A 13,025-nucleotide genomic window follows, 5' to 3' on the forward strand; every position below is an offset into this window, starting at 1 on the left:
CTGCTCCCATTAGCATGTGTGTGTGTGTGTGTGTGTGTGTGTGTGTGTGTGTGTGTGTGTGTGTATGTGTGGTGTGTGTGTGTGTGTGTGTGTGTGGTGTGTGTGTGTGGTGTGTGTGTGTGTGTGTGTGTGTGGGTGTGTGTGTGTGTGTGTGTGTGTGGTGTGTGTGTGTGTGTGTGTGTGTGTGTGTGTGTGTGTGTGGTGTGTGTGTGTGTGTGTGTGTGTGTGTGTGTGTGTGTGTGTGATATATATATTATAAAACAGGCATTCATTTAAAACACAATATTATTACATAAAATAATGATTTCCTTGTTATCTCCCAAGCCCCAAACATGATTTATAATCCTCCAGCCCCATTATCTCCACACTGCATTGGAAAATCAAACAAAAAAAGTACAATGCACATATAAAACATCTATAATAGAATCCAGGGGAAAAATATAACTCTGGACATACAGATACATCAACTAAAGCATATATATAAGCCATCTGAACCTCAGAAAGTGCTGAACAGGGGGTAAAAAGTTAGATTTGTATTTGTGTAAAAATTAATCTAGTGCAGCCGTTGGGAGGGTTTTAATCTTATTGCAGTATTGGATCATGGGACCCAAAGCAGAAGGAAATTTATCAGATAAGCCTCTTACTGTGTGCTTTATTTTCTCAAAGCTCAACAACAATATTAGGTCACTAAACCAGAGAGACACTCTAGGGAGTCTTGACAATTTCCTGTAGAGGAAAAACCGCTTCACAAGCCGACACTGATGCAAATGCAGTAACACAGAGTCATTCAGTGAGAAAGAAAAGTCAGGAATTGTTCTTTTTTTTTAAAGTGAATGAATGAAGTGTAACACAGAAACACCAAGCAGCACCTGCAGCACTTGGCATTTGTACGACATGAATTAACTGTGTCAGGTAAAGGTTTAAGATAGTGGACTATATTCTGTTCGCAGTGGATGGGAACCAAATGATATATGTGTAGTTTCACCGTCTTGCTGTATAGTAGTGGTAAGTTAACGGTTGTATACACAAATGTATTTGGAGCTGTTGCAGTGTTTGTGCAGTGAAGCGTCCCAGGTTGTCCTTCTTGCAAAAGGTCATTAGGTGCATTTTTTAACTTAACAAGGTCCAGTTGGGATTTGAATATATCAGGAGGCACATGCAAATTACAAAGCATTCTTGTAAATGCTGTTTTACAATCTACAGGGCATTGCACTGAATCACTTGTTTGGGGGAGGTGTGATCACAGAAAAAATAAAACATATATATCAACATTGATTGGAAGCAAAACATGGACAAGATGAAGCAAAAAAAAAAAAAAAAGACTCTGACAAATCTTTAATATGTTTTGGTTTACAAGTAAAAGATAAAAAGTTAGAATCAGTTTTGATGTGTTTAAATCTACTGTGAGGAACTTTGTGTTTGTGTTGATTCTGCTGCCCCCTGTGGACAACGCAGTGCATTTGATCCCTTTCCTGACCATGCACTGCACATGCCTAACTAATTTTTTCTTCCAGAAAATCTCAACCGTCTCCCTTTAAACATCCAACGTGTAACTCACAGACATGTTACTGTTACAGAATGTAAATATTAAACCTTGTCGCTGATGGTCTTGTTTGCTATTGATGCTCATAAAGAGGCCTCAGTATTAATTTAAGTCTTTTTCATTACCAGTTAAAGGAGGAATGTGCGACTTTTTGATCCAGTGAATGTCGCCCTTGAGCACCAGCATGAAACCAAAACAAACTGCTGTTTACCTCCACTATACTAAAAGAGTCTGCGCTCCTCCGGCAACACACCTCCAACCCCCCTCCACCCAAGTTTTGCACGGAGGAGTTTAATGCAAGCCTCAGCTGCAATAGCCTGTGGCCTACATTGTTGTGTTAGCAGGCTAATGTTAGCGCACTTTATTTTGCTTGTAGCTTCACATTGCACGGAATGACTGTGATCCAAAACCGCTTTGACTCAAACAGCTATTATACACAAGTAGAGGAGTCGACTGTCTTGTCCATGTGGACCTGATGTAAACACAGCTCCAACAACAACACATCCAGCGGGACTCGGGCTTCTCACTCATTGTCGACGGTCACGACTCAGAGAGACATTTACAGAGTATATACTTGACTTCTGCTGTAGTCATGTGTAAAATGTCACACATTCTTTCGTTAACAACTCTTCACTGGAGCTCTGCGTTTGAAAACTTTGTCTCAAAAGTATGAAAAAGAAGAAATATCATTTATTTATTTAGAATTTTTTATTTATTTCCAAAGCCTTTAGTGTTATGTTTTTGTTAAGTGACTAATTAAATGTGTTTAAGGAAGTGTGGGCTTCGGCTCTGAATGTAAACATGACGTTTGAATGACATCACAGATAATCAAAGGAGGAACTGAACTTAAACATAACCAGGCTTTCAGTTTAGAGGTAGTTAAGATTAATTTTTATAAGCAGTAACAAAACATTTTTTTTCCATTTGGATATGGATATTTCTTGTTGTTGTCATTTACAAAGTGAAGGTCAAAATATGGCTCAAACAGCATGTTTTGTTTGTTTGCTTTTATTATTAATAAGTCTCAGTTTCAAGAAGTTAATTTCAACGAGATTACATTTGGTGATGTGCTTTTTTATTTCTATACTCGGCACCAATCCATGAATCATCTGTATTAATTGAACTAACGCTTTTCCCCCCAATCAGCTCTAATTAAGTAAAGAAAACAGAAATATGCATATTAACTACATGCCCTGACTTTAAGTTAAAGTGAGACGAGTTGGTAACAAGGCACGATTTTCTATGCTTGAAAACACAGCATTAAGCTACACTGCAAGTCTTTTAAATCTGAGTCTACCAAGCTTTTATTCATGTTGATTATTGCTCTGGTTAATAAAGAGCACTCAGAATGCCAAGAACAGAAATATTTGGACAACACCGAGATCAGAGCAGCAAGAAAAGGAGGGATATTTCATGTGGACAGAGCTTAAATAGATCATAAAACTAAAAGCCAAGCCTCAAATCCTGGATCTAGCCAGACATATTCATGTAAATCTTGTGTTCTAACTTCTTCAGGCACAGAGAAAAAACATACATATTAATAGAAGCTGACAGATTACCTTCAGGGCAAAGGAATAAATCCAGATAAGAATAACTCAAGATATATCTCAATCTGAATTGTGGATCAAACAACACTTCAGATTTTCTCAAATAGTGTGAATTCCTGTGGATTACAAGAGTGATCAATTTCAGCTTTCAGCACAATAGTAAAGAGTCTGAGGTACTCGACTTTCTAAAAAAAGACATTTCTCGTTTAGGGATCAGGAGACTGTTTTACATGTCTTTATTTCTCACCATCTTGATTTCTGTGTCTCTCTGCGTGAGTCCTCTCTGTCTGGCTCGTCTGCCCAGTTGCTCACCGGTATCCAGCAGAGATCTACTATCTCACCTCCTCTGACCTCCCATGGAGAACTATTTGTTTGCTTCTGTTATTTGTTTTTAAAGTGCTACAAGTTGCTTGACTACCTCTGGCCCTATATCATATCTAGAGCACTTCAATGTTCTGCTGAATTACTCTGATCTGGTCACGGCTCTTTGAAACTGGAACCAGAGCTACAAGCAGAAAGCATCAACTCTCTGTACTGCTTATACGAAGGGACACAAATATAATTGAAGAGCCGTTTTTATTGGAAAGGTTTTTGCCGAACAGAAAACTTCCATGTCTGTCTGATAAACGAAGATAAGGGTTAAGGGACTTTGAATCTTGACTACCAAATTTATAATTTCATGAAGAAACATGCTGTCTTCGCTTAGAGACTATGTTTGAAGCAGAGGACTGATAGAGATCTAGACATCTGTAGTTCCAGCTCTGCTGTACTACTAGACGTGCGTACATTTATTTAGGGCACAGTCCTATTCCTGCGTTTGCCTTCACATGCTTGGCTGATGAAGCTAATTCACATGGAACACAAAGTTTTACCCATGATAGTTTACAATGCTCCACACGTGGTTTTGGATGCAGAGATACAACAAATTCTAAGACATCGATGTGTACCATGAATCTATTCATTTAGGCTTTTGTTTTCCAAGGTGAGAGCCTGAGTTTATTGTCACAAGGTCAGTATTAACTAAATCTGAGATATGGTCTGTTCCTAAATTTAATAATAAACTCTCAGTTTTTGAATATCAAACCTTTACAGTAAGATTTCTCCAATCCTTAATGATGTTGATGAAGTTTTAACAAACCGAGTCAGACATCACAGAGAGCATAAAAGTGTCTTCAGAAGACAGTGGCCTTTATGCACATTTGATCTTGGAATCAGTTCTATTCAATTAAAGGAGGGACTTTTGTACAAAACAGTGCTCCATTTTTATCCTATTAAATCTTAGATTCCTGCCTCTGTTTGATGTTCACAGTTTGTATCCACTGTTCAAAGAGTGGTTGGAGTCAGAGAATGTTTTGTTGCCAGACTGTAACAAATTATTGTCAGCTGATTTATTTTGTTTTTGGCCCACAAATAATTTAACAGTTATAATCAGAGAAATAAAAAATAAAAGCATCAGTTGTGTTCTCACCTTTAAAGATCGTAAATGGAAAGTGTCTCTCTAATGTTTAGTCTTCAATCTGATTGTTGCAGAGACGTAATAGGGGGGATGAAGTGATCCCACCTCTGTACCGTCTTTGGAGGTAGTAACGGAGGCGTAACAGATGCGAGACAGTTTTAACAGAGCCAGCGGGGGAGCACAACTCTGTGTGTGCATACATGTCTAACTGCTTGAATATGGGGAGCTCCCTCTGGGCCACGCTGAAACGCAATGTGAATTCATAGACTAGGACAGGTGTTCCCAAACTTTTCAGCCCGTAACCCCCCCAAATAACGGTGCTAGCAACTGGGGACCCCCATTGTCCCTGGAGGTGGTAAAAACATTTAATTTTGCGCACAGCCAGCCACACTATTGCCAAAACACGCAGCCTAATATTATTTTAGTAATTTATCGTAAGACACGCTAGAAGCAGAACACCTGAAATCTCTTGAACTATGTTTGTAGCCTATATATTTTTCACAATAATGGATAAGATATGCTATTTTGGATTTTTATGGTTTTGGAAGGAACCTCGCAACCCTCCTCTCAGTGTCTCAAGACCCCCCTGGTGGGGTCCCGATCCCCACTTTGGGAACCACTGGACTAGGACACCAAATATTACGCCGTCTCGGAATCAATATGAATGTACAAAGATATGATGATGTCGGCACTTTTGCGTAATAAAAAGCAGTCTGAAATGGGCTAATGTGTGAAAGTAAGTCATGACTAGAGTATGATTTCTTTGAGTATGTAGGTCGGAGTAACATTTTTCAACCAAGTTCCAAACAGTTTGTCCTTTAGTCTAAGAAGATGTTTGTAATTATGAAACACATTGCATTTCAAAATATTGTTTTCGAAAAGAAAAAACTACTAGAACATGGAAACATAGAAACACCTTAGCCTGGTATTAAGCAGCAAATCCCCATTTTCACGAGTCAAAGCACTTAAGAGTATAAAATAAAAAATAATTTCAGAATTATCGCCCAAACTGTCGGCTGTAAATGTCCATTAGCTTTTGCAGAGTTACTTCTAGGTTCATCTTTGACCCGCTGCAGTTCTCTAATGCTATGCAGGATTTTAATGGACTTTTCGTTTTTCCTTTCCACGGTCACTTGAAATCATTTTGCTCAGGTAATTGTGCTGCTGAGTTTTTCTTTGCAACCTGTCTGACCATTTGTGTTGGTTGTAAAGGGGGAAGTGACACTTTGCTGCTGATTAGAATATTTTATTCAGTTTAGTGATTTATGAGGGGACGGGAGATTTTGGTCCCCCACTACTTTTGACCAATCTCATTTGAAATAGCTTTGGTTTCACACCTGAAAATACAGGACTAACTTTACTTTTATTGATCTCTTAAAATATCTTCATTCTATTGATCACATTCATTTTGACTTTTTTATAATGCAACCAGGGTTCACACCAAAGCATGTTAGACCCTCTGGTCAATTTCCAGGTGTATTACATAAAACAGCTTAATACTGCAAGTTGGCAAAAACAAATCTTAATCATAATAATAACACATTTTAACATGGGTATCAAAAATACTTAAGCTGCAGCTGGCTCCAGTATATTATTACAAATATGCAACATGTATTAAGTCTTTAAGCTTTCTGAGAAACATTTTAGATGATGGCCACAGTTTGGTTAGGTTAAGGCACCAGAACTACTTGAAGTTGAGTTCAGAAAAAGATCATAGTTTGGGTTAAGTTACGTTCTAATATTTGGAGGTTTTCCAGGTACGCCCAACTGGGAGGAGACCCCGGGGTAGACCCAGAGTTCCCTGCAGGAATTAAATATCCCTTCCCTTGGATTCACCCAGGAGGAGCTTCAAAACGTTGCTGGGGATGAGGAGGTCTGGGTTGTCTACACTGCATAGGTGCCTCCACTACCCGATCTTGGATAAGCGGAAGAAGGTGGCTGGATGGACGTTATAATAAACAATCAACATTGACTGTTGGTATATCGGTTGGACCGTAAGAGTTCATTGTTTACTGATGCTTCCACCCTGACCAATGAGCAACCTTCCTCAGATTTCACCCTCATCGCACCCTGTGTGCTGGCAAAATACCAGGGTGTGGGGTTAAGTGTCACATCGGACATGTTGCTCAGCTGGGGATCAAACCCTCGACCTGCCAGTTGAGAGGCAACGACTCTACCAACTGAGCCACAGCTGCCCCAAACCATGTATAGGAGCAAAAAACTGCAGTTTCTTGAATGGCCAATCGAAGTCAGTCTCCATACAGGTCCACAGTTATAAATGACTTCACAGCAGAAATACATGTTTTCATTACTTGTTATAAAAAACTGTTTTCATCTCTGTAGCTTATTTCCTTGTCAATAAAAACTGTATGGCAGGTTCATTCTTATGTAACCCACCTGTTTAAATGATACACGAATGATTGAAGTCATGCATAATTTAAGGCATGGATGCTTTGAGTGACAGGAGGGTGCCCCAGGCTGTCTTCTGGGATACCCCTTAGTTAATTTGAACCACTTAAGTTTACCTGTGAGTATCAGTCCTGAGTCAAGATATGGTCACTTCGAGCTCCAGAAAAAAAAAAATAAAGAATGAAAATGAAGAAGGCAACAAAACCAACATAGCCTCAATGGGTCCAGTTTATTTGACAGGTTGGGATACAGTACGTCTTCTTTGCACATGTACACTTTTCACACCTATGCGAGCTAGTACTTGACATTTATACATTAAATTGTAGGGTGGCTCAGAATGTCAATATCATGCTTTGCAATGACAGTGGGCTGAAATCATATTACAAAGGCGAACACTTAACTTTCAGTATTTCATTTATTTTATAATTTTTTAATAATACATTATTATCTGGGCATATTTAGCCCTCCATCTGTCATTTATGTGAATGCATTTCATACCACTTTGTGCTCAGAACCACTTGGTCAGCGTTTTCCTTTCTTCTTTTCTCCCCCCCGAGATTCTCTGTTTAAAGACCCCTAACCAGAACCAGAGATCTGATCGTAAACCATGCCCTCGGGCTCCAGATCACAACCAGCTCCATTTTTGCTTTCAGTCTAAAATATTTGTTTAGGCTACACAAAATGATTAATGAAATAAGAGTTCTCAAAGATAACCTGCATGAAATCAGAGAACACCTCCTGCTGCTTCTTCTTTTCCCCTCTGTGCTTCCTGCTTGCCAGTAGGTGGAGCTTGTCTCCTTTGGCTCGAGAGAAAGAGAGAAGAAGGGAGCGAAGGAGATGATTAAAGCGAGAAGAAAGACAGCAAGAGGAGAGGCAGAGAGAGAGATGGAGAGGGAGGAATGGAGCTGGAGAGGGAGGGAGGAGAGAGCAAGCGTCAGCACTCCATGCGTTAAAAGGGCAGATGGTAACCGCGGGTAACTGAGGAGCAAACCACTCTGCTGGCCACAGAGCAAGAGATCAGCAGAGAGAGGGAGGAGGAGGAGGGAGGGAGGAGAGCGAACACATGCAGCGCAGGCAGCAGAGGAGAGGAGAGGAGCATCTGAGAGGAAGCTGCACGCCGCCTCTGACAGAAAAAGACTGAGCTCTTCTTCTCCTCACTAACAAGGAGGCAAAGAGAGAAACAAAGACAAAGAGAGAAGCAGAGGAGGAGGAAAAAGTACCCCTGCTTTGTACTTAGAGGGAGGGGAAACCAAAGAGGGGGTTGAAGTGGAGAGAGAGAGAGAGAGAGAGAGAGAGAGAGAGAGAGAGAGGAAGGCAGCCGGCGGGAGATAGTTAGAGGAACTGCAAGGCTGATCAATGAGCAGGCTGAGATTTCGGCAAGAAATTTCGACTCAGCAAGAATAAGAGGGAGGAGGAGGCTGAGGGGAGCCAATGACAAGGAAAGATTGATGAATGAAAGATGGGGGCAAAACATCTGGAGAGGAAAAAGAAGTGAGAAATAATTCAAAGGAGACCTAGAGAGAATTTGAAAAGAGAATAAAAACATTTAGAGGAAGAGAAGCCGGATAAGAGAGGAGCGGAAGGAGGAGCAGAGGGTGAAATATTTAAAAAGAGACAGAAGCTGAGGGAAGACGAGCGGAGAGTCAGAGAGTCACCGGCACAAAACTTTGAGAAGAGAGAGAATAAATCAGAGCAGCAGCAGGAGAGGAGGGGGGCACTTCGCTCCTAGTTTTTCTCTTTTTGTTGTTTTTTTTTTTTGTTCGTGTTATTTCTTCAGTCCCTCCTCTTCTTTATAAAGCAGAGGAAATGAGGAGAGCCGGAGCAGAATATTAAGGAGGAGAAGAAGACGACTTTTTGTTTTCTTTTTTCTTAAAGTAGCACTAGATTGTTCTTTTAGTTTCAAAAAGTTAAATCCAATGGCGTGCTACTACATTGTGATCAGTTCCACCCACCTGCGTGACGGACAACTGAGGAGCATCAAGGGGGTGTTCAGAGGACCAATAGGAACCACTGGACCAAGAAACACGGTAAGCCCTTTATTTTGCTGTGAGACAGGAAAAAATAGCCCCCCAAAAAAGGTGTTTTTATTTATAAACATCTGTTCGAAGCCCTAATTGTAGGTTTACTGCTATTAGAAAGTCTATACTTGAACTTCTTCCCTGACTCTTTCAGCTCTGAGCACCTTTAATTGACATAAATCTGGCTTAATCCAGAGTGCATGTGCGTCTCTGTTTCTATTATTTGCTGCATCAAAGAAAAGCCATTACCTCTAAATCAGCATCACTTAAACCCCTCCCACTCGCTTGATTGTCAGGTCCTTAATCATCGTGTTTGCCGGGTTAATTAATTGCCACTTCCATTAGGTTAATTGACTCTGAGGCAGAAAGATGCAGAAAGATGGGGGTGGGGGAAGCTGGAGAGGGTTTTCCTCCCTCTCTCTTACATTAAGAGCTCCTCTGGTTCCAAGTCCGCACTTAAACATTGGTTGGCATCTTGTGTCCTACATTTTAAATGTTTGATGTCTGAGGTCAGTAAAGAGTCAGGGCTTTTTCTTCTTCTTCTTCTTCTTCTTCTTCTTCTTTACATTAAGCTTCAGTTTGACACGGTGCTTAAGCTCTTATTTCTACAAGCACACGCAGAAGTCAAGTGTTGACCGTTTGATGCTTAATTCTGGCCGGTGCATTTGAACTTAGATTCGCAAAACTCCTTCATTTAAAGAAGAAAAAAAGCAAGAGAGAAAAAAAAAAAAAGAAAAAAAGAAGTGTCAAAAATAAAATCTGGCTACAGATAAAAAAAAAAAAATGTAGGTGCACGTTGATAAAATGTGAATGAACAGTAGTTGAGAGAAACTTGCTGTCATGTGCAGTCCTGCAGCTGTGTGGGAAGAATCAAGATGACTAGATGAGTCACACACTTTCTTTATTATTTCTCTTAATCTAAACTCCGGTTAAACCTTGTGCCTTCACTCTTACTGAACATCACAAGCAAACAGGACTACAGTAAGTCCTTGTGGAGACATTCCAAAAATGTCCCCACAGGCTTTGAAGAGAGACATCATGTAAGATGTGGAGATGCAGTGTCGAGGCAGAACAGTATATTATTACAAGCACAACTCAAGATGCGCCTTGAAGCAGGAATAAGTCCTTTTTTCTAATACAATTTATTACTAGATTAACCAAAATTATACAACTTTTAACCTCTTTTAAAACATGTCTGTTTCATTTTTGGAGTATTAGCAATCATTCGAGTCTTGCACCGACTCGATGTGGATTAAAATTGTGATAATTTGAACACAGGTTTTTACCCCGTCTTTGTCCTCTGTGCCTCGTGTTATCACTGTCAGACCATATTTCACTTTAACTTGTGTCAATACTTTTAATAACCGTTATAAATCATAGATGATGATGACATACCATGGAGAAATGATGGTGCCATCAGTCTGTGTGAGTGACTGGCCTTATACACTAAATCAACAATGCACCTGAGTCCGACTGTAATTAACTAGAAGGAACACAATAGAGGCTGCGGCAGCGCTCAAGTATCCTGCAGCTGCAGCCGCGTGTTTGTGTTCTTTTATTGGCCGTCTTATTAAAACTGCGTTTGGCTGCAGCAACTCAACATGCAGATGTTGGACTTTTCATTATCACATGAATGCATAATGTAACACTTGCATAACACGCGTATTTATGGTTTCTAATGAATAATAAGGAGGGCAAATCCCAAATCTGAATTACAGCAGAGCTGGGAATGTGTTATCAAATCTGACAATGTACTCTAGTTGTGTGTTTAGCCGGAGACACAAGAAAATGAACATGTGGTTGCAGTGAGTGTTTTTATGCCCCTGGCACAGTGCAGCTTTTCTTGAGCCTGATGAAGAGCTGCGTGCAACATGAGGCTCCGATCACAGTTAATAAAAGAGCCTTGATCAAATTTTTATAGGCTGAGTGTGCAGTGACTTCTCCAAACACTTGGACAAATATTTATATTCTGAATGGAACAATATAACAATGTATAGACTGGTTTTCTGATCTAATGCTCCTATCAGGACCGATACAAAATCAGGACTCAAGGCAGAGGAGACAGAAATCAAATGAACCTTCTAATGTGTTGTGTTTTTTGGATGAATTCACTTTGATCGGTTAGCTGTCAGTCTCAACCACAGCTTTCACCAATCACAGCTACATAAATACATCTGCTTTCTGATTAGGCCTCACAGAGAATCACTGTGAATCTCAGGTCCAAACAACAACATGGAGACAGCTAAGCTTTGAGTTAAAATGTTGCAGGACCATTTCTCGCCATAGTTAGAAACATAACCACCGCTCTGATTTGTCAACAACTGATTTGATGGTTAAAAAAACCCCTCAACATTGACTTTTTTCATTTTTGGACAGTTTGGTATTATTAAGTGACCGTTACTAATTTGAAGAAGTAGTGTACAGAAATATTACTTGAAATACTTTTATCACTTAATGGTGAGTAATGCCAGTTTGCTTGTCGATGGGTTGATGCCACTTTGGTCTTGAGTTGACAGACTGGTCCCAGCAACTAATGGATGGAGTAGGCAGTAAACCTCTGAAGAAAAAAATGTATAGCCCGCTAAATGTGACGTCAAGAAACCTGTTGTCAAATATTCACAGGCAGAACAGTTATTGTGATTTTAGACATTGGTATGTCCTCAGAGGCTTTACTGATTTCTATCATTAAAACTACATTTTAAAAGCCCATCTTCTTTCATTCTTTTGAATTCAAACTGGAAACATATTCCTTAAAATCCTGTAATGTTAGTTTTATATCAGGAGAACACCTGATCCTTCGGTAATATACTTAATTCTGTATCAGATTATTACACTGTTGCAGGATAAACAAAATTCATTTTTGAGCTCCAATTCAAACTTCTTCCAGGATAGTCTCAACTAATTCCTTTTGTAAATAAATGTTCCAAATTAAACAACTTTCCAATTTAAAGGGGCTATATGTAACTTTCAAAAATACTGTGTTAGCAGCGACACCGCATGGCCGTTAGGTGAACTGCACCAGTAACCTGTTGCTCGATCTCCCTCGCGTGCTCGTCATACGTGCTCGTACGTACACAAACGAGCATCATCATCGGCTGCGAAACACTGGATATTTACTGACATAATGTTTACAGAGGAGGTAAATGGTCATACACATGTGAAAGTCTGTGAAGGAGTCTGTGTGTATGTATTTCATTCTCCATCCTACAAACCACAGTCTCAGCAGGCACTGGCTGAGAGCAGGAGTGTGTGATGAGTTTGTCCGCCTTTGAGAGCTCTTAGGGCGGATAGAAGTGTGTGGAAGACAGCCTCTGGCTGTGGAGGTGAAGACCGGGAGTGTGTGATGAGTTTGTACTGTTGTTCTCTGCAAGCGGAGCGGAGTGAGGAGGACGTTGAAAACATGCATAAAATGTCACTTCCTGGAGCTTTCACGGAAAATACAACTCGGAGAAACTTTTTATACACGCAACACAGATAGACAGTGAACATCTACTTTTTCACATCAGTTAACCGTTCGCTTATTAATGGGCGATAAAAAACTATTTATACATGTAAAAAGTTACATATAGAACCTTTAAATCGAACAAACATTGATACCAGACCTACATTTCTCATTTCTCAGGTGTTCAGTTATATGTCTCCTCACACATTGATTATTGTGCTTCACTAAACACATGACAAACTAATGAAGCTGCTTTAACACATTCACAAGATCCAGCATTGAGACTTATTAAACTACAAACAACTCAAAAACACAAGGTACAATTTCCACCGCTTACAGTTACCATAAATAACTGTTCTCTAATTACAAGAAAAAACTGAGGAATTTCAAAGGCACGTATTCAACCGTGTTTGTCACCTCGTCCAGAAATAGAAAGCTATATCAAGAGACTTAATTGGCGAACAAACCACACATGACGATAAACCAGTCACTTTGGTTTCTCGTGTACCAGAGCTAATTTTATCTCCAACTTCTCCAGCGCAGGCACGTCTGATGAAATTGCATGAAACGATCATGTATTTTAAATTCACATAACATGCTGTGTGCATCG

The 13,025-nt window shown here is 39.9% G+C and overlaps 1 protein-coding gene across 1 annotated transcript in view; it reads left to right on the forward strand.

Moving 5' to 3' along the window:
* Positions 1–7,780: 7,780 nt before the first annotated feature.
* Positions 7,781–13,025, forward strand: part of LOC109992877 (uncharacterized) — a 59,984-nt gene continuing 54,739 nt past the window's right edge. Inside the window, exon 1 of the mRNA XM_020645648.2 lies at positions 7,781–8,982. Coding sequence (XP_020501304.2) covers positions 8,872–8,982 — 111 coding nt within the window. The 5' untranslated portion in view covers positions 7,781–8,871. The remainder of the gene's footprint in view (positions 8,983–13,025) is intronic.

The sequence above is a fragment of the Labrus bergylta genome, chromosome 10 (assembly GCF_963930695.1).
Source record: "Labrus bergylta chromosome 10, fLabBer1.1, whole genome shotgun sequence".
NCBI lineage: Eukaryota > Metazoa > Chordata > Actinopteri > Labriformes > Labridae > Labrus > Labrus bergylta.